Genomic DNA, 24,129 nt, shown 5'->3' on the forward strand with positions numbered 1-24,129 from the left:
ATAGTCCCCACGCCCTGCTTGAGAACGCTCGCAGTCAGCGTTGAGTTCTGTGCCTTTAGCCTCGGCAGATGCGAGTTGGTCGTCCCTGTCCCAAAGTGTGGCGGTTGTGCAGACTGCCGATCCCAAGTCTGAGTCGCTCTGACAATGCTGCATTTGACGGCAGTGGCGCATGATGAACTTTGCAGCGGACATCGTCTGAGTAACACGTGTGCTGTCGAACAACTACGTACATGTAACAACAGTTCAAGCAGTTTCGGCTGCGAGAATGCTTGTCCCCAGATATATCAGAGGAAAGCCCTTAGTAGGTATATCGGTTGCAGAAGTTAATGCTTGATACCCCACGAGTCAAAGGGTTGTAACAGGTGATTCCCTGACCACCCATATCTGCTCGCTGGTTCGCCTTCTTGAAGACCAGAACGTGACAGCAGCGGCTGTAAGCAGCAGCAGGGAGTGGCCAGTGGTGGGGCTTCCAGTCCTCTGCTGCTCCTAATTGGCTGAAAGGCCCACGTGTAGAAGGATTTCATGGAGAGGCTCGGAGCTCGGGGAATCGAAAGCTGGCCGTCGGCGCCCGTGTGGCCGACGTGGCGGGTCGCGGGCGCTCTGGAGCGGAGTTCTGTGTCGCGACGCACAGTGTTCTCGAGTTTCCAAACGCGTTCTCGTTTGTGCGCATCCATTACCGCTTGAGAACGTTCCTGTCGTTATCTGCGAATGTTGAAATAGTAATTAGTGTGGGCGTTTACGGCGAATTGTAGCTCAGGGAAACTCGGTGATGTTAACTAAGTGGCAGTGGTGCTCCGACTCAAATGACTGACTTGGCTGGGGTAATCGGATAGCGATAATCTCAGTTTGTTATCCAAATCTGGGAGTAATGTTTTTTGAGTGACCGTCTTACTGTTGAGTTTGAACTGTGTATTTCGTACAGCCAGTCGAAAGTAATTTCCTGGACTTGGCTGTGAATGTTCCCAGTACTGCGGTCGGGACTCGGGATCCTGCCTGGGGGTAAGTAGGTAGCATGAGGACCGTTAACTACTGGCTTTCGAGTGATGAGGTTCGATACTTTCCAGCGGGTCGAGGCTCGGCTGGCGACCACTGTGTCGGGCAGACTTTACGCGTGTCCCGGTGGTGCAGGACGCTTGCCTGGGTGGGCCGCTAAGCGCCCCCAATGCGCCCAGTGTCGGCTCTGGCCGCCACCACCTAAAGAGAAGGCCGCGGCGCGCTCTCGTGACGTCACGCAGAGCGGGCCAGGGTTGGCTCGGCGCTGCGACGACAGCATCGAGGCGCACGGCCTGCAAATCTTCGTCAAACGGTTTTACAGAATGTGTTGAGCTGCCGGCGCCCCCCCGCGGCCAGGTGGGCAGCACCCGGCACCTGCCTCCCTCTGGTTCCACTGTGTCCAGTACGGAAATCGCGGTTAACATTGCGGGTGCCTGCTAAGTGCGCGATGATGCCTGTACTTTCACAATTCACGAAAATCACTCCACGTAGTACTATTTATCACAGGATTTTCCGTTGGGCTGGATACTAAATTCACACAGACACTCCTTTACTTTGCTCACTCAGGTTTTATTTGAACAAATGGGAGATCGTCTATTGATTACGAATCACAACAAGTTCTGCGTACTGTGTGCTTCTAGTGAAGCTACTATGGCCCATGTTTTCCAGGACTCACAGTACTGACACAAGTTTATCCTTTCACAGTACTGTTCCTGTAAATACGCCTTTAAGCACTGTTCTTCCTTGCCCAAGAGTGGCACATGGAACATTAACTTTTAACATCTGCCATAGTACCCTTACAGACCTCTAGCTTAACAAATCACCATCTTGTCTCACAAACCCAATAATGCTAATCTCATATAACTCTGCCATTCGACATTTTGCGTTCACTTCAAGCCACATTTCACACAACAAGTCATGTGTTACTTTATTACTATACCTGTTTGAGCCACTCTATGTAATCGAACCACTAATAAGCTGAACAAACCCATTTACACTTTCATGCACACACCACTTCAGTCATTGGCCCCTCTCTTTTGATTTTATAAGTATCTGAATGTCTCTTGTCATGGTACTTGAATTACAAATCATGTAAAAGTACATCTTTCACACACATATGGAAAATTTCCTTGTTTCAGACATAATGTTATATACATCATACATTAATAAAACCGACAAACTGCAAAGACAGATCCTCGAAGGAAAACGTAGAAAAAACGTCCTACGAACATGTATCCAGAAATGCACCATCGCCACGGTAGATGACACTGACGAATCGGAATTCCTCCGACAACGTGATGCGTTTTACTTGTATATAACAGGCCGTGTGATTGACGCAGCCTGTTGTATACACGAAGCATTTCCCAACAATTTTAGTAAGTAGTCTCAGTGCATTAGAATAGGTAGACAGAGGCTACCACTCACAAATAAGCACACAGTTATAAATGAAGGAGACGTTAGGAAAGAGAAGTACTGGCTGTACCATATCAGATTTAATGACATTTAACATTGTCATACCAGGTAGAGTCCATTTTTATTGCTGGGCGTAATGCAGTGTAGTGTGGACACAGTTATTTGCGAAAAATACTGAAGGAGCCTACAGTGAGGATTCTGAAAAGGGAGACTGTTCATTGTTTCTCCTGGCCAGATTCCTCTCGGCTGCCGAACACAGCTCTAGACCTGCAGGGATGTTGGTTGCGTTCCACCAAAGAAGTATCCTGTTCTTGAGTATGGGGAGCGTCGTTCCATTGCAAACGAAACAGACGAAGAGCACTGGTCCTTGCACCATCGTAACTAGATGCATATAGTACACTACCTGCGCTATTCCCTGAGCTTGGTGGAACCCAATTCTAATAATAATTCCTGTTCCACTTAATATAATGGCTTTAACTGACATAAAAAGACATTCCTTCTTTGAGGCAAATTTCTTGTTATCAACAATTTCGAGTTGCCGCATGGAGCACCGATTACGTAGGTACATGTATCCAAGCAGTCCGAGACAAACCAAATTGAATGTCACACACACTGAAATCCCTGCAAGGACTACCATACGACTGTAGATCAGGTAATATTTACTCGTCTTTTCCAAAGCAAGAGCTGCCACACATACTATACTCCACGGTATAAACACACACAGCACCTCACGACGGAATAACTGGCTTACTTCAGCAGGCAGTAGCTGGTTAGGAAGCCTGAGATGGCGAACACAAGAATACATCTGGTAGCAGAATGAGTTCAGCCAGAAACAGCTGAGAAGTGTGAGGGCGCTGTCTATCAGCACTGCTGTAGGTAAGTCAGGGACGCCTGCCGTACGATACACGACCTCAGAGCACAGGATCTGGACTATGCACGTGATCTGAAAGGACAAGAGTATCTTTCCAGGCAAGTTGCGTAACTGGGGAAGGTACATGTATACTCCGGTAGTCGAAAAACGGAAAATGATATTTATCAGTATAAATGAGATTTCTAAAGGCTTCAAGCTGTCAATTTTGAAATCTTTGTATTTCAAGGTGGCGTTGTTTAAACTGTTCTTGTAGTTCAGTGTTTCTTCTGTTAGCTTTTGATAGAGCATCCTGTTAGTACTACGGAATACTTGAAATCCGGAACTAATGAACGTACAATTATGGGAAGTCGTAATGGAGGAAAAGTCGCGACACTTTAGCAACAGAATAGCTCTGGAAACAGAGCAGATGGCGTCTGTAGCGTTCGACTGCAGACATGATTGATCGTCGGGAGTATCGGAATAGCAGCGAGCATCGTGCACGGACTGTATCATACTGAACGGGACGTCCTGACAAATGCCGTACGAGTTGACAGCCATCCAGGCCAGCAGACAGAGGTTGACGTCCACCCTCTGCGTGTAGGCCAGGTAGCTGGTGACAGGTATGTGGGGCGACCTCTGCACCACGTCGTCCCACAGCTGCTCGCGGCACTGCTCGCGCTGCTTCACGGCTTCCAGTGGCAGGTCTTCCAGCGGACACGTGGGGTGGTCCAGGGCGTTCACCAACAGCTGCACGCAGTCAGAGCCCACGGAGAGCGTATCGTGGCTTCTGTCCTCCAGCTGCCAATCCTCGTCTGCAAGAAAACGACAGCAAGTAGGTGGTGCCCGTACACTGCAGGCAGCTGAATCCAAAGTCTTCTCTGGATGACGAGCCAGGGCGTATGTAAGGCGGCATGTCAACACAAAGTAAGAGTATTAACAAAGATAGGTATCATTGTTAATATTCACGTCTATTTCATCATGTCCAAGAAGTCCCTGCATCGCTCTTGACATAGTAAAAATATGAATACGAAAGGATTTAGGCCCATGTTTGTTACTGAATTATCTGACATTAGTGTGGAGCAACGATTTGTAACCTACTGTACTTTGTTGTGGCGACTTCTGCCATGTCTCGCTCAAGAGTGTTGTTTGCGTATAAATGTGCCATATACCACTGTTTGATCAGGAAAAAATTGTTTTCTTGTCTAAGGAAAGTACCCATATTACCAAGAGTTGGAAAGGAAACTACCTCACATTATGTGGGTCATTGTGTGATCAGAATACCTGTTAGGACCACATTCTTTTGAAGTTTGCATGAATGGGAACTTCCATTTCTCAGTACAACAGAAGTTTTCAGTATCTCAGCTCCATGACAAGGCAATCACGGATCTTGTGTGGTTGTAGAAGGAAGGAGCTTGAGTCTCATTTTGTTGTTCAGATGTGTGGGTTTCTTAATGAACAACTTATTCTCGGATTCTATTTGGTTCTGCAGCATTTAAAGACATATTAAAATGGTTACCACGAAATCCCAACATTACCACCTCAACAACCTTTTGAAATCGTCATGACAAACTTTTGATCTTACCACGCAAATAACTGAATATGAAGAATAATAAAGCCGCATGTGGCTCAACGTTTAAAGATTAACGGAAAATTGACACAAGTGTTGAGGAAGTCTTTCTAAGCAGAATTACTAGAACAATCCGCAATAAAGCAAGGGGGACAGCGAAACACGTAGATATCTGAGGAAGCTGTGATCGTCCATACACTGATCCGTTGGATACGTATTTTTTTTATATCTAACTACGTCCGTATAGAATATACTCTTTTGACATAACTCCATAGGCGTGCTGTACAAAGAAATAGGATGCAGGCTGAATTCTCGTCTGTGTGATATTTCACTTTCCTCCGTGAACTTAGTGACCCCATCACGCAGCGTAAAAAAAAGTGATGGAGCATATTTGTCACCAGTTTGTTTCGTTAGCACGAGATTGTCGAGAAAAAGCACAACAAAATACAGTAACTGACGATTTTGGAAGTAAAGTACCTTTACCACAATGAACGATTTACTGTTAATAGTCTGTCTGCATGAATTCAAAAACACGCAGAAAAATGTAATTACTTCGTCTCACTTGTACCTTGGGTAATGATAATGATGCAGCAATAAATGCAATTGGGACATATATGCCTCAGCTGCTGAGTGGATGAATGTGGGATTACAACTCCAGAGATTTGGGATTCAGGCATTGCTCCCGAGATTCCTTCTGTCACTTATCTCTTCTTTCACCTCTCACATTGATTTATGGAAATCGAAAATGTTGGAACTGTAGAATTGTTCGGAGACCCAATAATTAACTGTGTCCCACAATTATTAACTGGGCAAGTTAGTTCAGAAGTAGGAAAACGGCGAGTGACCGCAACCTGCAGTAGGACAGTGGCTCGCGAAGCACTGTGGTGACCAAACCAGGCTTCAGCTTGATGACGGCTTTACCTACTGCATTCTGAGAAGTCCTGATGGTCGTTTTCCTCGAGCACTATTCCTGTTCAGAGTACAAATCAAAGGAGAATGATACTGATATGCTACACATCATCCAATGTATACAGGGTGAGTCATCTAACGTTACCGCTGGATATATTTCGTAAACCACATCAAATACTGACGAACCGATTCCACAGACCGAACGTGAGGAGAGGGGCTAGTGTAACTGTTTAACACAAACCATACAAAAATGCACGGAAGTATGTTTTTTTACACAAACATACGTTTTTTTAAATGGAGCCACGTTAGTTTTGTTAGCACATCTGAACATATAAACAAATACGTAATCAGTGCCGTTTGTTGCATTGTAAAATGTTAATTACATCCGGAGATATTGTAACCTAAAGTTGACGCTTGAAACCTCCGACGTTCAGTTGCGTGTTGTAACAAACACGGGCCACGGTCGGCGAGCAGCATCTGCAGGGACATGTTTACGATGACGACCGTGTTTACGAGTGTGGCTGTAGTGCACTGTTGTGGTTTGGCCTAGCTGTCGCAGTGTCCGCATGTAGCGCTTGCTGCTATTGTTATTCTGCATTCGTCTCCGCACGCAGACCAACTGTAGTACACCGTGTTACCAGACGTCTGTGATAGTGTAGTGTTGTAGGAACTGTGACCATGGTGTATTCGAACTCTGAAAAGGCGGAGATGATACTCATCTATGGCGAGTGTCGACGAAATGCAGCTGAAGCTTGCAGGGTGTATGCAGAACGGTACCCGGGCAGAGAGCATCCAACGTGCCGCACATTGCAAAACATCTACCGCCAACTGTATGCAACAGGTATGGTCGTAGCACGCAAACGGGTCCGTAACAGGCCCATCACAGGAGAAGCGGGTGCAGTCGGTGTGTTAGCTGCTGTTGCCATGAGTACACGGGACATTGCGAGAGCCGGTGGACTGAGTCAAAGTAGTGTCATGCGCATACTGCATCGTCACCGCTTTCACCCGTTTCATGTGTCGCTACATCAGCAATTACATGGTGATGACTGTAATCATCGAGTGCAATTCTGTTAATGAGCATTAACAGAGAATGCGTTGCAGTTCTACCTGTTTACCGATGAAGTGGGTTTCACAAACCATGGGGCAGTGAATCTGCGGAACATGCATTACTGGTCCGTGGGCAATCCTCGCTGGCTCAGACAGGTAGAGCGACAGCGACCGTGGACTGTAAATGTATGGTGCGGAATCATTGGCGACCACCTTATTGGTCCTTACTTTATTGCAGGGGCCCAAACAGCTGCAACATACATCGCGTTTCTACAGAATGATCTGCCAACGTTGCTCGAAAATGTCCCACTGGAAACACGTCGACGTATGTGGTATCAGCATGATGGTGCACCTGCACATACTGTGGGGCGGCGGATGTATAAGTTTGTAACAATAATAAAAAATCTGATTGCTGGATATATAAACGCTTGCGTGTTGAATCAGTTTCTAGCTTTTAGAATGTTGTTATTGCTGTCTTTTGCCGTCCTCAACACTGGCTCTCTATTTACTCCGTGACCCCCAGAAAGTGATTTAATAAAACTTGGAGCCAGTAAATAGATATCCTAGTGCCCACTTTACCTGAGAATGTTCTTATAGCTGCAGCTTATAGCTCTGAGGAATTAGGAGATTGTCCGGGATTTCTAATCAAAAACGGTTTTCCAAAATAGTTGAGTATATTCTGAAATTCACTAATAAAAACCACAAGTATCCCTACAACCTAACTAACAGAACAGTTCAGAGTCTAATGCGCTGATGCAACTATAAATGTCCGAATCAAATGTTAAAAAGAATGCTCGCCATAATTTGATGAAAATATTTCATCAAACGCCACGCTAAATTTTTGGTAGAATGTCTGTCCCGCGACGGCACGTGAAAAATACGACAATACGCAAACTGAAGCTAGATAATGAAAATCATTCCAGAATTAACACTTCACATGAAATGTTTTCATGGTTCCGCGTATCTCTAGTAACTTAATACGGCACCCGAGGCTGTTTGTAGCAGATACACTGATGCGACGCGACTACCGACACAGATGGCGTGTCATTCAGCGTCTGGAGAGAACTGGGGCCTTGCTTCCTCGCGCAGTGTTCTTATATATAAAGCCGCGGTGCGGACGGCTGAGGGAACGTCTGATCAAATCCGCTCTCCCGACTAGCCGCTGGGCTAGTAACGCACCACTTCAAGTTACATAATAATTTATAGCTTCTTTGGCTGATGGCCGAAGAAGCTCTTAATTTAAACGTGCATTCAGCACGCAGGTAAGTATTGATAATAAAATTTTGACGCGGCTAAGTTAAATACTTTGAGCGAGAGAATTAATTAAATTACACTGCACGCAGCAGATGAGCTCTGAACTGTCCCTTTTGAGATCCGCTATCGCTATAATTTTATAGGTATTAAAAAGAAACTTTACACATCTTCATAATCATAGCGGACCTCCAACCTATTTAAATCTAAACATCCTAGCCTTATTTACTAGCCTACTTAATCTATCTTGCTTCCTTCAGTTTTGAGACGAAAACCAGAAAATCATGAATTTCCACTAAAGTCTTAATTTGTGAAATCCAAAGTACTGTTTTTATTAAATCATTATGAAAGATGAATCTAAATATAAATTTTGAAGTCTCTAGCTCTTTTCTGTTGCGCCAATGATTTTTCCAGAAAAACGTCCAAATCTCGGAAATGGCTGAAGTTATCAAACTGATATTTAACACACATTAATTTAGTATTATTTCTGACATGCTAGAAAAGTTTTAGTTCATTTGCTTGATTTTTAAGGTATTGCGCAACATTTATGACGTCAGAGCTAGTTACAGCAGACTGGCTGGCACACAACGGAAACTGATGTGAATTTACTACAGCGTGAGTAGGCTGCTTCCCTACAATACCGCAATTAACACTAGGCAGACCCTTGACAGGATGTTCGACGGACGTTTCATAGGACGTGGAGGACGCATAAATTGGCCAGCCCGTTCTCCTGATCTTACACCTACGGACTTCTTTCTGTGGGGTACGTTAAAGGAGAATGTGTACCGTGATGTGCTTGCAACCCCAGAGGATATGAAACAACGTATTGTGGCAGCCTGCGGCGGCATTACACCAGATGTACTGCGGCGTGTACGACATTCATTATGCCAGAGATTGCAATTGTGTGCAGCAAATGATGGCCACCACATTGAACATCTATTGGCCTGACATGTCGGGACGCACTCTATTCCACTCCGTAATTGAAAACGGAAACCACGTGTGTACGTGTACTTCACCCCTCATGGTAATGTACATATGCGTCAGTGAAAAAGACCAATAAAAAGGTTTTAGCATGTGGACGTAATGTGCTGTTCCAGTCTCTTCTGTACCTAAGGTCCATTACCGTTCCCTTTGGATCCCTACGTAATTCGGTGCTCTCCGATACACACGATCGAAAAGCGGAGGAGTGGTACTCAAGCGTCAACTTTAGGTTACAATATCTCCGGATGTAATTAACATTTTACAATGCAACAAACGGCACTGATTACGTATTTGTTTATATGTTCAGATGTGCTAACAAAACTAACGTGGCTCCATTTAAAAAAACGTATGTTTGTGCATTTTTTTATGGTTTGTATTAACCAATTACACTAGCCCCTCTCCTCACGTTCGGTCTGTGGAATCGATTCGTCAGTATTTGATCTGGTTTACGAAATATATCCAGCGGTAATGTTAGGTGACTCACCCTGTATAGTTCATTGGCGTGTTGAGCGCAAATGTATACCCAGTAAGACGAATAAGTTCTGAAAGATTCTTATACACCGGCACGTTCTGTGAAAGGCCGAATGCACGACTTTGTCGTAAACACTCCATTTTCTTTGTTATTCATTCCTCTCCCACCACATTATCGTATGGTGCGCAAGCTTCGGACACTTTGCTGCTCTTCAGCCTATCGAAGTTAGGCCAGTATAGTTTTTATGGGAGAATGAATAAAATGATAGGTTTCAAAAAAATAAAAGACATAGCGTTTCTACATAAACACATGTACATTGAAGTTGATGATGGTGCTATGGTGAAGATAAGGCTCTTGCTTCTGGCAAGTCACTGGCAGTCAGTTCCCAATAACTACTACGAGGGTAATACAGTATGATGCAGGTGCCGGCCAGAAAGGGTGTATGTATTCAAGGTGTTGGAGTGGGCTGGGAAGTATGATTGACAAGTTGATGTGGGTTGAGGGAGGTGTGAGGGAGGGATGACAGTGGTCAGGAGGCTGGAAGCGGGATCATCTACATATTGAAGAGGCGTAGACGCTAGGATTATAGCTGGTTGGAGGAGTAAGTGTCTACATACTATTCTGGAACAGGAAGAACTAGCCAGCTGAAGTTCCACTCGAATAGGATACAGAAGAGTGGCAAGTGGAGGGTGGATATGACATGTTGGTATAGGCGCACCAGAAGCCTAGGTATCCAGAGAATAGGCGAGAAAAATTGCTTGTGTTCCCCAAGTTTATGGGACGTTTACAATTTGTGACAAAGTCTGATGAACTTCAGAAGAGAGGGCAATCTAATCAGCTGATAGAGGTTGCGTCTGAGACTGCAAATATGATACAGAGTGCAAGGTGTTCTAAGACTGTAAGGAATGGTAAATTTTTTAGAGTGCTGAGATCCAAGCTATATTGGCGAAAGTAACACTGGGGCCACTAAGGCTTTTGGAAAGACGAAGGAAGAAACAAGATCAGGGGTTAACGTCCTGTTGGTGAAACAGCTATTAGAGCATAACCCAGAATTGGGAAGAACGGGGAAGCAGGACAGCTGCGTCCATCCATAGGAACCGTCGTGTCATTCACCTTAAGCTGTGTAGGGACATCGCAGAGAAACTAAATATGGTCGAAAATCAAGTTTGGAGCCAACAGCTTACCACAGCATCGCCTCGTTTAGTGGGTTTTACCCAAGTACAGAGGATGGCTGAATGATGGAATCCCCACATTGTCGAGTTTCCTGTCTTTCCTGTTTGTTGTAAGCTGGGGATGCGTGATTATTCCAAGATATGAGAAAGTGAGAGTCCTCTGCCCATGTCAGCAGAGAGGAATGGAGCAGCAGGTCCACCGCCTTACTGCAAGCGCTTACCTTCCTCCACGTAATTGGGCACTGTCCTTGCATTGTGAGAGAACTGTGACTCGGAGTTATCTGTTGAGTGTACATGACTGTAATGGATGCGTTAAGAGCTTAACATCCACATCTGACACACATGTTGTTGTGTCATGCTTTTAATAAATTTACAAGTAGATAGATGAAACAGTCAATGATCAGAACGCCTTATTGTTTGGAAAAGCAATACACTTATCTTTAGCTCCTCGTGGCTGTGGCTGTGTGAGCACGTGTGGTATTAATTGGGGTCCAAATACACAGGAGCTGCTGAAAACACTGAGCGGCATTACAGTGCAAGTCTGCACATGATGAGCACTGAACGTTTACTACAACTGTGCCAAATATGTGTCTGTTGTTGGCCCTCGACTCTCTGTATGTGCATGCTTGGCCTAGGCTTGACTGAGTGACGTTACGCCGACACTGCACTCTGAAGGCAGAAATTCGTCGCTTCTTTGCAGTCGTCATGCAACTGTTGAGACCCTCGTAGACGGAACAGAAGTCAGGCTGGACTCTGGCAGAACTCGTACCAGGCACTGGCAGAGCTGGAAATACTTGTCGTGTGTGGCGCCTTGAAGCTACAGGAGGAGTGGCTTACTACTTCTTTCTCATAGGCGGTGGCGATGCTGCTTGGGTGTACAGCATCTCTACGGTAGTCAATTGACGATTTGCTGCAGGCGAGTATCGTCGACACCACATGTGTCACCTTCAACAGTGTCACAGGCATCAGTGTATCATGATACACTGAGGAGAGGGAATGTAATGCAGAACACTGACACGACGTCTGGTGATGGGAAACTTTATGCTTCAATTCCCCCTCCCATTACTGGGGAAATACCAGCAATGCAAACTTCCTTCCCTCACCTGGATTCGAACCAGCTTACCTTTGAAGAGAGTACCACCACAGAGTCATGTTTATGTGTGCCATGGTGGAAGTTAGGGAGAGAGAAATGGTTGGTGGTATCTATTGTAATAATTCCTTGGGTTTTTAACATAAGTGATTTTGATGTAGCAGAGGCTACATCAAGAGGTGAAGTTATCGAGGCAGATGAAGATATGCTGTTGAGTAAGATTTACAGTAACAAAAGAAGCATGGTGTGCCAGACACGGAGCTATACAGTAAACATAATTCATTGGGACACCTGGCACTTGCCAGTTTCCTCCCAGAGATCCGAATGTGCGACTATTGCGGAATATTTCGCCAGTGGAGCAGTCATCATACCACTTTTCAATTATAGGCCAAATGTCCTGTGGACAGACACCAGTGGTTCCCATTACCTTCTGCATTCTCATGCCTTTGAGCACTGCTGACTCTTCAGGGTTTTAGGAGCAGGGGAAGAAAGTTCCTTGAAGCTCTATCCGCCCATCCATCATTACTGATGATTTTTATTCTAAATTTAAGCAGTAGCGAGGTTTGAGACTGGGTCCCATGACGTTTTGATTAGTATACAAATACACTACCCTTAAATCATAGGTGAGCCGTGGGATATAAACTTGCATATAGTATGATATCACCCAACTTGACTAGAGCCAGTAGGAAATAAGAGTTTGTTTTTTTTTTTTTTTTTTTTTTTTTTTTTTTTTTTTTTTTAAGAAGGTTGAAAGTAATGGAGTCATGAGCAGCCTATCATAAGAATTTCCTGAAATTGTAAGACGTCGTGGTCTCCTTCATTGCTTTCATATTCCGCCCTCACAATCATATTCTGCACACCAAGACGCTTCATTCGAGCCCAAACTCGATAAGATAAAGTCAGTATTGTATGAATTCATGTAAACGATATGCAAATAACTAATAAATCGCAAGTGCGCACCGTGGTTGAAATACTCGAGACTGACGTACACACATACATTCCAGACACGACGGTCACAGGAGCTTTTAGCTCGAGAGAGGCAACTGCACCCCAGGAGGCCGGTCCCAAGCTATCTACGTCGGCCAGTGACCTCCTGTAGAGCAGACAGCATTAGCCCGAGTGAAAAGACGACCCCGCGTTCTGCTTAAAAGCAAATTCCGCTACATTGTGTGGGAGCGGTTAGCCTACCTATTCTTTACACATAGCACGCAGTTTCAGAGATTTTCACAGGGAGACAGCAAACGCCAAACACTGATACTACAAATTTCCGGATTGGTCGCCTTAAACAAAACGTGATTCTCCCGTTTTAGAAGAGCAATGCTGATTGGCAGACGATATTTCTGACGCCTTGAGCTGAAGGAGTAATGGAAGAGGTCGAAAGATATCCCCCTTCACGACTGGTGTGCGGAGGGGCCGTTCCGTTGTCGCTCTTGGAGCGAGAACACGTAACGAGAGCGTGCGCGCTCGTACATGTACTCAAAGAGCGAGGAACAAGTCCCTCCTCAGTACTTCACTGGGAGAGCACCTCTGTCGAGAGCGAATCGAAGTGCAACTGTATATTGAGTCCTTGCGATTAAGCATTGTTCACTGTGTTGGTCGGCACACTTATTGTGCGGTGTGAACGGACTGAGTAATAGTTAAACGCCTGCGAGCGAATTTTTGAGTGGCATCGTGGTGGACTGGTTATCTGACCGGTGTACCACGCCAATAGACTAGGGGCGGATAGGAGTCCTTGACTTCATCAAGGCGTAGGGAGAGTTTGATTGGCGATGGTCAATCCAGATAGAACGAGAGTTGTCTTATTTGTCGGCAGCGAGCGGCGCAGACAGCAGTCATCACAGCCACAGCTCTTGCGACCCCCACATTTCCTCCACAACAGTACCCTTCACTGCATATCACACGTGACAACCTCAACTGTACCTAGCAACATTCTAACCGATAATTATTCAAGTTGAGTAGGTGCGGCTCTCAGCCATTCTGCCAAGTCAATAACAATCTTAAACTTTGTATAGAAATTTCATTACCGAATCCTATCCTTAAGAGGTAACTTCACATTCTGAAAAGAACCCACAAATAACGTGTTCAATTCATAACTAAAAGTGCTATTGTGATTTCTCAGAATTTTTGCAAAATAAATAACAATTTTCGTTAGTTTCATGTTTGTCTTACACTAACTAGCACTACTCCAGTACCCAAGTATCCCACTAGTTACGTAAGACATTTTGTGAATTTTTGTGTCATTTCCTTACTGTGGACGACTCCAGAAGATATTTATTGCCGAAAGTTTTTCAGGCATTTCTCTTTAGAACGTTAAGACTGTCCGTCTGACTTTTGTAGTAGTGTGGGGTGGAAATTGCATCTTGCAGGGGCCAAAGGGTAAAGGGTACATCTCAGATTAATCTGTTGCGCAGAATGACGGAATAGCACCAACCCACATGCTCACAAAGTGTGTGGCTTTATAGTCTTGTGTTGTAAATTCTATATTTAATTCGTTTTGTGGCGTTATAGAAAGGTATTTTAAACTGGGACCAAGAGATATGGTGGTCGTATTTGTGTGACATTGTATGTACCGAATTGTCGAGCAGTCATTAGATACAGTGAGCATATCTTTAAGATATGAAGCACTGAGTCTGCCTTGTTGAGGTGGTTTGGTAACGTGTGGTTGTTATGGATGAGAGGAGAATGAATCCTTTTTCAATAGATTGTTCAGTTTATGGAAAATGTGGCAGTGTTTTTGTTCATGTGTATCACCAATCCCAGGGTTTCTGATCTGCAGAATGAGGTGCTGGTATCAGGATATCTCACAAGCACCCATTGGCAGTACCATCTGATTGTGTGTTGTAGCAATTATCTGTGCCTTGTAGAGTGTAGAGTGACTGGGACTGTGTTACGTGACTGTAACAATTTTCATTAAAGTATAGTTGTAGCATTGAGATAACATGTGAGTGATGAAGATCTCGTTGGAGCTGAGGGAACAGACATATGGATGGAATGCTATGCTGCTGCTTTGTCTTGATGTTTTATGTGGCGAAACAAGGTTAGGTATAGGTTTTAAGCTGATGTTTTGGTGTGGCTGAAGATAAAGTTGGATTGCTTTTTGGAATAGGTGACTTGGATGTTAAAATGGAAGGTGACTGTGGCTGTTATCGTCATCTGTTGGACGATATGTGGACGTTGAAAGAGAGTGAATGTTGTGGGAAACAGTGGTTCTAAACTGGATGTCTTTCATGTTAGGGATGCGACACAAGAAACTGTTGAGATGATGATGGTGAGCTCGAATGACGGTGTAGAAAACTGTGGATCTGAACTCAATATCTTTGATGGTGAGGATGGAATGCATGTAGTTGTTGGGATGCGGAATGTAAGTTTAGTGTCGTGAATAATGCGTTTACTTTATATTTATTAGATCATTCGGGTTGAGGCTGTGTAGATGATACATTTGTGCACGGATTGTACATTTGGCATAGTTAACATGGGTGGTTTTACGAACTTCCAGTATGCTGCTGTAGTTTGGGTCAGCAACTTCTGGTAATCAGTGAACGAAAAACCGTTCCGAGGTTTTGTTCATTCGATGAGTTATCTGCATGCACTGTAAATGTTCATTGCACGTTTTTGACATCTTCGGAAATGCCATTTTCGACTATGTTATGGTGATTTGAAAATGGGTCTCGGTCCGGAACAAATCATCGAATGAATAAAAAATAAAAATTTGCAACTTGGACTGGTCTTGTTTGTAATTGGGATAGGCCAGATGGTTCTGCGATACTGGGTCAGATAGTCGTCACACTGGAAGTATTTTTGACGTCTGTAGCCTTGGATTTGCGATTTAGTTGATTTTACACAATGGCAGTGACAGCAAATCAGGACTCAGTTCCTGATACGTTGGTCTGTTGTGGGCAAGCATCTAGTTCTGCTGGACAGTGATGCGTAAAACAGCCGACAGTAAAGCACCACGGTTTTAATAGTGGCGAGGGCAACTCTTTCAGACAGGGCCGTTGTAGCAGCCTGCTGGATGGTGAAAACCATCTCCAACATCGCTACGTGCTCAGAAGAGATTCGCACCCGTTTCTACTTTCCCTCCCCCCCCTCCCTATCTCGACCGAACAGCCACGATCTCTCCGATCTCTCTGGATTATCATGACAACTTTCCCCTGAAGATATCTTCAATGTCGGGCTTAAAGTTAGCTTCCAGACAAACGGCTAGTTGTCCACAACTCTGAAAGCTCTTGTCGCTGCTCATTCTTCAATATCTTGTCGCTACTCGCGTGGAATAGAAACATCAACTTCAGCTCACACGTTTGTTCTCGGTGTCCATTACAGTTTCAGTCATACTTATAGACTTGCTGCCGAGCGCAGCTGAGTCTAGAAACAGATGGGGTAAAAGTCTGCCTGTTTAGTAACTTGCTAACAATGCGTATTTCCGTTTATGTGCCACTATTATTCTTATGAGTGTCTGCAGTAAATTATCGGCTGCAGCCGAAATTTTGTAAAGACCGTTCTTCGCAGTATTACAGTCCCTGGTTCTAATATACGCATATTCTTATGATAACTTACTTCCTTATCTGTTGTAACCCTTCTCGACCACCTTAGTTTCTTAATTAGTCGGTTTACTACCAATTACAACCCTGCAAGTTCGATTGCCTGAAGCGGTCAAGAGTGACAACGGCAGGCATAAATAACTTTTCCGCTGAGGAAGCACAAGCTCACTGTCCCCCCTTCCTGTTATGTAAATGGAGTTACTCCCTACCGAACAAGAAGCTATCAGACAGGTACAAAGAAAGAAATGAACGATTACAGCTCGTTTCATGTATGGTGCAACGATAGTAAGTCCATCAACGAGAGTAAAATAATAAATTTAAAGAATATAGTGATTCGAACAAATAGAGTTGATTAGCAGACAGGTTTGATAGCTGAAAACACAGTGTTTCCTCAGTCCTACTACAGTTCATAGTATTAACGCTTCTAAGGATAATATTGTGTATTTTGTACAATTGACTATTCAGTTACAAACCGAAATATTATTCGTCAAAGAAAATTAGTAAATACGAACAGTATCATGCCAGGATGATAGATGAGAAATGTAGAACACTACACCAGTTACAGTAGTGACAAAACATTAGCTTGTCTGTAGCCGTTAAGTTGCAGAAACCATTCGCCATTTTTAAAACAAGCCTTAGACTAGGTCTGAAAAAAAAACTACGTGTACAGAAGTTTAGAGCGTTTATAGAAGATAAGAAGGAACGCTTTTTTATATGAGGCACGTGTCGCACATGTATGAAGGTCTTATCTGCACTGGCGTTCAGACACGGTGTTCAAAGTGCTGTGGGATGGGCACTGTTTTAGAGGTGTTGCGTGCCTCCTACGGGAGGGAGACGAGTTGTTCAGTGTACCAGACACTGGCAGACACCCCAGGTGAGGTGGTCGCCTGTTAGGCTGAGGATGCAAACATTATTTGAGAGACACCCACTTGTTTCGAGTGTGTTGCACAATCATTAGCAGCCAGCTGGCACTTGAGTAACGTCTCTAAAACATCACACAGCCTCTCTACATCGCTGGCGTCGAAACCTTCATTGGCCACGAGCAGGTGGGGGTACACCTGTGACATCTGTCTCACATAAACGTAGTTCTTTTTAATCTTCTCTAAACAATACAAAATTATGTGTACGTAGTCTTTTTTTAGTCCCTGCATAATGAAGAAGTCTATAATACATCGAAATGAAGTAGTTAGCTTGTCATAGATCCAGACGTAGAGTTGCCGAGGAATATAAAAACTGACTTTGGAAAGAGCACCAGAGATTATCTTGCGTGGCGTGCAAAATCACGCAATATCTAAAACTACAAATTCAGAAGGATATTTGAATCTCATTCCTCGAACAACTGAACAGTTGTCAGCGCATAACGGTGAAGTGGCCGGGTCCCAGTATTAAACTTACCTACAATCTTCAAATCATCTTCGTAGAATGAATCGGTGTCCATCCAGTAGACACGATGGAAGGCGTACAGTTCGTCAGCGAGGCTGAACATTTGCGACGCCTCTGGCTGCCGCTCCTTGCACAGCGCACTGAAGTCGTCGTCAAAGGAGAGGCTCCACGGCTGATAGCGCAGCAGGCGTTCACTCAACAGCGGCCGCCTGTAGCACACAAGGTGCGAGGTTAAAAGTTGAAAACCTAGCATGTGTAGTTTATGCAAGAACGTACAAGTATCCAAAAATGTGTGTGAAAATTTATGGGACTTAACTGCTAAGGCCATCAGTCCCTAAGCTTACTCACTACTTAACCTACATTATGCTAAGGACACACACAGACACACCAATGCTCGAGGGAGGGCTCGCACCTCCGCCGGGACCAGCCGCGCACCCCATGACTGAAGCGCCCCAGACCGCTCGGCTAATCCCGCGCGGCTAAAAGTATCCAGAACGGATTTCCACTCAGCAGTGGATTTGAAACTTCCTGGCAGATGAGTACTGTGTGCCAGACTGGGACACAAACCTGGAACTATTTCATTATTTAAAGGATACATAGTAACACAGCAAACAATCGCAAATCCATTGGTCTTTTTAGCATTTTAGCGCATTGAGATGTCGTCTTTAGATTTCGGAGCACTAGAGTGAGACACCGATTATAACTATTTCTTGCAGATCATCCACTCCGTTCTGTGCTGCTATATCGTTTTAACTTGTTTCAGGCACATCAAACAGCAGAGCTGCAGCGCTTGCCGCAGAATACCTCTTTTCTTTAAAGAAGAATTTCGTATGCATTGCAAGAGAGTGAACATTTGATATTTATGTTAACGATATGACTAGTACAAATTTGTTATAGATGATTTTAGACGCTGACGTGTAGACATGTCTGTCATGAGCTGAAGCAAAATCTTCCACATTACCACTTGAAAATGGGTCGAAAGGTCGAAACTGCAATAGTAAAACAAATAATTTTTAAAGTCAATGGCGATTATGACGTCCTTAAAAAGATAGACATCGAGCTAGCCAGGCACGAACCGAGAGCCGCCGTCACAGCCTTACTTCCGCCAGTAGCTCAGCCGCTGCCTCCCAGCCGTCACAGAAGCTCCCCTGCACGGCTGGCGGGACCAGCGCTCCCGGAAGGATGGGCACTGCAGTGACCAGAGGCCCCGGGAGTTGCTTCCTGGGCGAATCCTCACTCTGCAGTGGAGAGTGCACGCCGCGGATCCGAACACGACTCTAACCGGCCAGGGAGTTTCCTATGTGCTTTAGGTGATGTGACATCTGCGATAACTTTCCGTAAAGACTGTATGACAGCTGAAAGCAGAACTCCCACAGGAAGAAGAGCTCTATGGACAGACGTGAGTGTACCGTCGAGCAGGTCCACTTATTCAGTCCCTTTCAGCCAATCCAACGGCTAAGGATGACTTAAGCTATTTCAAAACCGTCTTTGCAAATACCGAACATGTGTTTATTTCACAATAGGTCTTTCGTTTTACTCATTATACCCTTATCAGTTGTGGCATTTTTATAATGTTTCTGCTTACATCCGGCAGTGTGCATCCCACCATCTCACACTGTTATGCTTGACGTGCAGAAGTACATGTCTGCTGACGTAATATTGCATAAAAATGTTTGTTTACTTGGCTCTGAAGCATTCGCTCCGTCTCGCTTCGTGATTGGTTGGCGCGGGTCTCTAGTTTGGCAGTGAAAATTATCATACAGAAATTGTTGGCCGTAAAACTTTGTCCTAAGGTCAGTGTTCCGTACATCGATTCGATGCATCTGTGTCAGGTACATCTTATGATGAGAATGGAGCCCTCAGAATCGGGTATGAGACAATTTTTTCCTGATTAATCTACGACTGCATTCCCTATAGCCCATCAACGATGGAAAGTTTCCATACTGCCAGATACAATGCAGAACAATCATTACTCCCTCTACTCCTTGTAGTACGGTCTTTTGTTATCACTGTTACTTGAAAACGATGTTGTCAGTTAAAGCATGAAGCTGCATCATTATGAGTTCCGTGTGATGTCTGGGTCCCCAGTTTGACCGGAAAGCTGTCCCTCCCATAAGACATTTGGTGCCATGGTGCTAAGGCGCGCAAATCATTTCCACGCTACGTACACCAGCACGCTGTTCTGCTTGGAGCTACAGTACCACACCTACTCCACTGACAAGCTGGGACTCAGAATCCGTGCCGTGATTAAAATCATCATTTGCATGCCACATATCCAGGAAGTAGATGCACACTGACAATGATCTGAATATTCATTATACTGAGATTTTCTTGGCAAAGAATTTCGGGAAAGGGCTGTTTTTAACGCAATGGAACCGTTCATTTCATAAGGCAACCAAAGAAAGTATTTAAGTGGAAGAAGGAGGTGAACATACGGCCGGTGTGGCCGAGCGGTTGTACGCGCTTCAGTCTGTAACCGCGCAGCTGCTACGGTCGCAGGTTCGAATCCTGCCTCGGGCATGGATGTGTGTGATGTGCTTAGGTTAGTTAGGTTTAAGTAGTTCTAAGTTCTAGGGGACTGATGACCTCAGATGTTAAGTCCCATAGTGCTCAGAGCCATTTGAACCATTTGAGGTGAACATACAATCTCCACTAAAACAAAGGGTAAAGAAAAACCGGAAACTTCTGGACAATTTGCCTATTTACTACACAGAAGTAATACTAGAATATTGACTGCCATATTCATTTTGGGGGAACGTGCGTTGGCACACAGAGTGGCGAATCCACAGAAGACACAATCAATACTCGCCACAGGGACGAGGAGTGTCGATAAGCGAGGCAAACCGCTACCACGGAAGGCAATCGTCGTCAATTAGGGTACAGAGGCAGGGTCAGTGTGCTATAGGCGGCTTTGGCTTGTAGTGCTGGAGCCGTTACTAAAGGTATCATGCGAGTCCAGTAATGAAGTGGATTGGCGGAATTTAGAAATGACCGACTGTAAATGGCGATACGTGAACTACAGAAGAGACACGAAATGGTGCGCTGCCTGGACTAGGATGGCGGTACCTAAGCTGCACCACTGCCGCTGGAGCTCTGTGACCCCCTCCTCTCATGCGTCTTTAGTTTTCGACTTTGTACTGACATCCAACAGAAGATAAACGCGCTGGGTCGTATGAATAAACAAGACGACGTTCTGTGGAGAAGATTCTCGGAGCAAAAGAACATGCTGCGAGAAAGCTCTTGTGAGTAAAGCATTCGAAGCCACAATCTGTGACGAGAGGGTTCCTTTTTCTCACTACCTCTGCTCCCTGCTGAGTTCTCGGTGTGTGTGGTCTGCCGTGTCCGGCAGAGAAAGCACGCGCTGTGTCACGTGTCATTCAGCTCGCTCAAACGGGCGACATGTCTGGAACCGGCACCAGTGTGTTGCACTACGTTTCATTTTGTTTATTTTATGTGCGGCAACAAATTATTAAAACAATTACGTACAGCTTACGAAAATGCATTTTCTTGAGATGTTACCGAATTTACAACATGCGGAAAACTTTTCAGTTATAGAACTTAGGCGAACATTATGCGAACGAAATCTTAAGATTGCATTACTTTTTATCTACTCCAAGCCGGAACTCTGTCAGAGTTATCTAACACGAGATAATTTTGGTTAAATACGGCGCACAGTGTTCTGCTCGCTTATCAAGTACTGAAGCGGTCGCCCGTTCTGTTCGTTACGAGAAACAGATCGCTAGGTTTGTAAGAAACCAGGTGTAAATTTTTGTGATCCGCCTACTTATTTATAACGTACCAAACTATAAGACTTATGCTGTCAAAAGACATCATGGTGAACATCTGAAAGTGTCAGCGACACCGTTGTTTGGTGTAGGCCTACACCGAAGTTTTCTCGTACGTTAGTCTGAAAACCTAGGTCTAGTAAAAAGCAGCAAAAAGGTTTTAATTTTAACTTCTTTTGAAAGGTCGTACCCTCTTCTTTGGTGATTTTCTGGAGGGAAGTTCACCAGGCAAGTAATGTTCTTATTGTGAAACCCATATAAACTTCTACAGTGTCTCTGTTCAGCATTTTGTTGGGCTACATATATCTTTAATTGCCTTCAAAGCAGCATGAATTCTGCCATTACTGTCAAAAAGTATGTAAAACTTAACCTGAACAGAACTTACTCAGCTCAAAGAATGCTAAAGAGCTCGTTTCAATGTTTTCCGGTTGTGAGAAGCTCCTCTAGTTTTATTCATACGAAAGCGGAGAACATTCTTTGTCTTAAGCAACATCCCTCACCTTTTTACTCACGTTGAGCACGTTCTCGGGTGGAGTATATTCTCTGACTCGTTTTACTCATGTTAACCTCAAAATGTCCTCCCAAAATTTCCAGTACGAAGTATATCCTCCGTTTTACTGACACGCCCCACTATACTTCGCCAGCACCTCAGCTCTCAGCTGGACTCTGCTAGTGGTTCTTCGCCGATCATCTCCCACCCTTCGCCGTCGTCTTCATTGCTTCACCACTCACAGAGAGCCGTAGTCTGGCAGCCCCTTCGCCACTGCCTCCGTCAAATGCTCCACCACCATCGCCGCCACCTGCACCACCGTCGACTCCCTCTCCAGCAGCGCCGCTGGCTCTGTCGCCAACACCGTCGCCAGCCCCAAACCGCGGCCCGCCCCATCGCCCGCACCACTGCCGGAGCCAGAAGTTCCAACCACATCCACCACCACTGTAGCTTCGTCACCGCAGTCATAAACTCCTGTCAATGTCCTTATCTACACACAACTGGGGCCACCTATTACACCACAACCCTCATGCATGCACTCATAAGACCAAACAAATGAAACAAAATAGATAAAACCTCACGATTCCAAATGAAACCCAGCCAAAAATGATTTCGCTAAATTTACGGACATGAAACCAATAACTCCTCTCAACTATCGTCTTTTGTATATACATCTACATACATGATCCACAAGCCACCGTGCGGTGCGTGGCGGAGGGTACCCTGTTCCACAGCTAGTCGTTTCCTTTCCTGTTCCGCTCGCTGACAGAGCGAGGGACAGACGCCTGTCTATATGCCTCCTTAGGAGCCGTTATTCCCCGTATCTTGCCTTCGTGGTCCCTACCAGAAATGTATGCTGGCGTCATGAGGATCGTTCTGCAGCCAGGTTCTCTACACTTTCTCAGTTGTTTTCTTCGAAATGAGTGTCTTCTTCCCTGCTGAGCTCCAGAAGCATATACGTAACACTTGCATGCTGATCGAAACTCCGGTAAGAAATCTACCTGCTCCCCCCGAATTGTTTCGATGCCTTCTTTCAATCCGACCTGGTGCAGATCCCAAACACTCAAGCAATGCTGAACAAGAAGTCGCTCTGGCGTCCTATACGGGGTCTCCCTTACACACGAACCACACTTTCACAAAACTCTCCCAATAAACCGATGTCGACCGTTCCCCTTCCCTACCAGAATCCTCACATGTTTAATCCATTTCATCTCGCTTCGCAGCATTACGCCCAGATATTTAAACGAAGCGACTGTGGTAAGCAGGACACTTGGAATACCGTATCCGGATATTACGGGTTCGTTTTTGCTACTCATCCACTGTCTTCTACAGCAAGAGCCACCTGCCATTCATCACACCAACTAGAAATTTTGTCGAGGTCACCTTGTGTCAACCTGCAGTCACTCAATTTCGACGCCTTACAGTACACCACGGCATCATGAGCCAACAACCGCAGACTGCTGCCCACCCTCTCCGCCAAGTCATTTATTATACAGAGGACAACTGAAGTCCTATCACACTTCCATGGGGCACTGCTGATGATACCCTTGTCTCTGATGAACACTCGCCGACGACGAAAACATACTATTACTTAAGAAATCTTTGAGCCACACACATATCTGTGAACTTATTCCATATGCTCGTCCTTGCGTTAGCACCCCGCAATGGGACACCGTGTCAAATGCTTTCGAGAAATCTAGAAATATGGAATCTGCCTGTTGCCCTTCATCTATAGCTCTCAGTGCATCATGCGAGAAAAGGAAAAGGTGAGTTTCACAGAAGCGATGCTTACCAAAAACGTGTTGATTTGTGCACATAAGCTCCTTACTCTGAAGAAAGTTGATTATGTCCGAACTGAGAATATGTTCAAGGATTCTGCAGGAAACAGGTGTTACGGATATTGGTCTGCAATTTTGTGGGTCCGTTCTTTTACCTTTCTTATACACTAGAGTCACTTGCACTTTTTTCCATTCTCTTGGTTCTTAGCGCTGATCGCAAGATTCGCGGTAAATGCAAGCTAAGTAAGGGGCCAATGCCGTACAGTATTCTTTGTAAAACCAAACTGGCATTCCATCTAGGCATTGCCACTTATTTATTTTCAGCTGTTTCAACTGTTTCCCTACGCCAGCGGTACTCATTACTATGATTTCCATACGGGACTCTGTGCGACGGTCAAACGACGGCACGT

At 44.8% G+C, this 24,129-nt stretch overlaps 1 protein-coding gene across 1 annotated transcript in view; it reads right to left on the minus strand.

Annotated features, from left to right (window-relative positions):
• Positions 1–1,741: 1,741 nt before the first annotated feature.
• The window catches only part of LOC126442786 (uncharacterized), a 34,898-nt gene continuing 12,510 nt past the window's right edge, over positions 1,742–24,129 (minus strand). The window contains exons 3-5 of the mRNA XM_050090821.1: positions 22,184–22,348; positions 17,679–17,875; positions 1,742–4,068 (exon numbers count right to left, since the gene is read on the minus strand). Coding sequence (XP_049946778.1) covers positions 2,591–4,068; positions 17,679–17,875; positions 22,184–22,348 — 1,840 coding nt within the window. The 3' untranslated portion in view covers positions 1,742–2,590. The remainder of the gene's footprint in view (positions 4,069–17,678; positions 17,876–22,183; positions 22,349–24,129) is intronic.

Source organism: Schistocerca serialis, unplaced genomic scaffold (assembly GCF_023864345.2).
Source record: "Schistocerca serialis cubense isolate TAMUIC-IGC-003099 unplaced genomic scaffold, iqSchSeri2.2 HiC_scaffold_1407, whole genome shotgun sequence".
Taxonomy (NCBI): Eukaryota; Metazoa; Arthropoda; class Insecta; order Orthoptera; family Acrididae; genus Schistocerca; species Schistocerca serialis.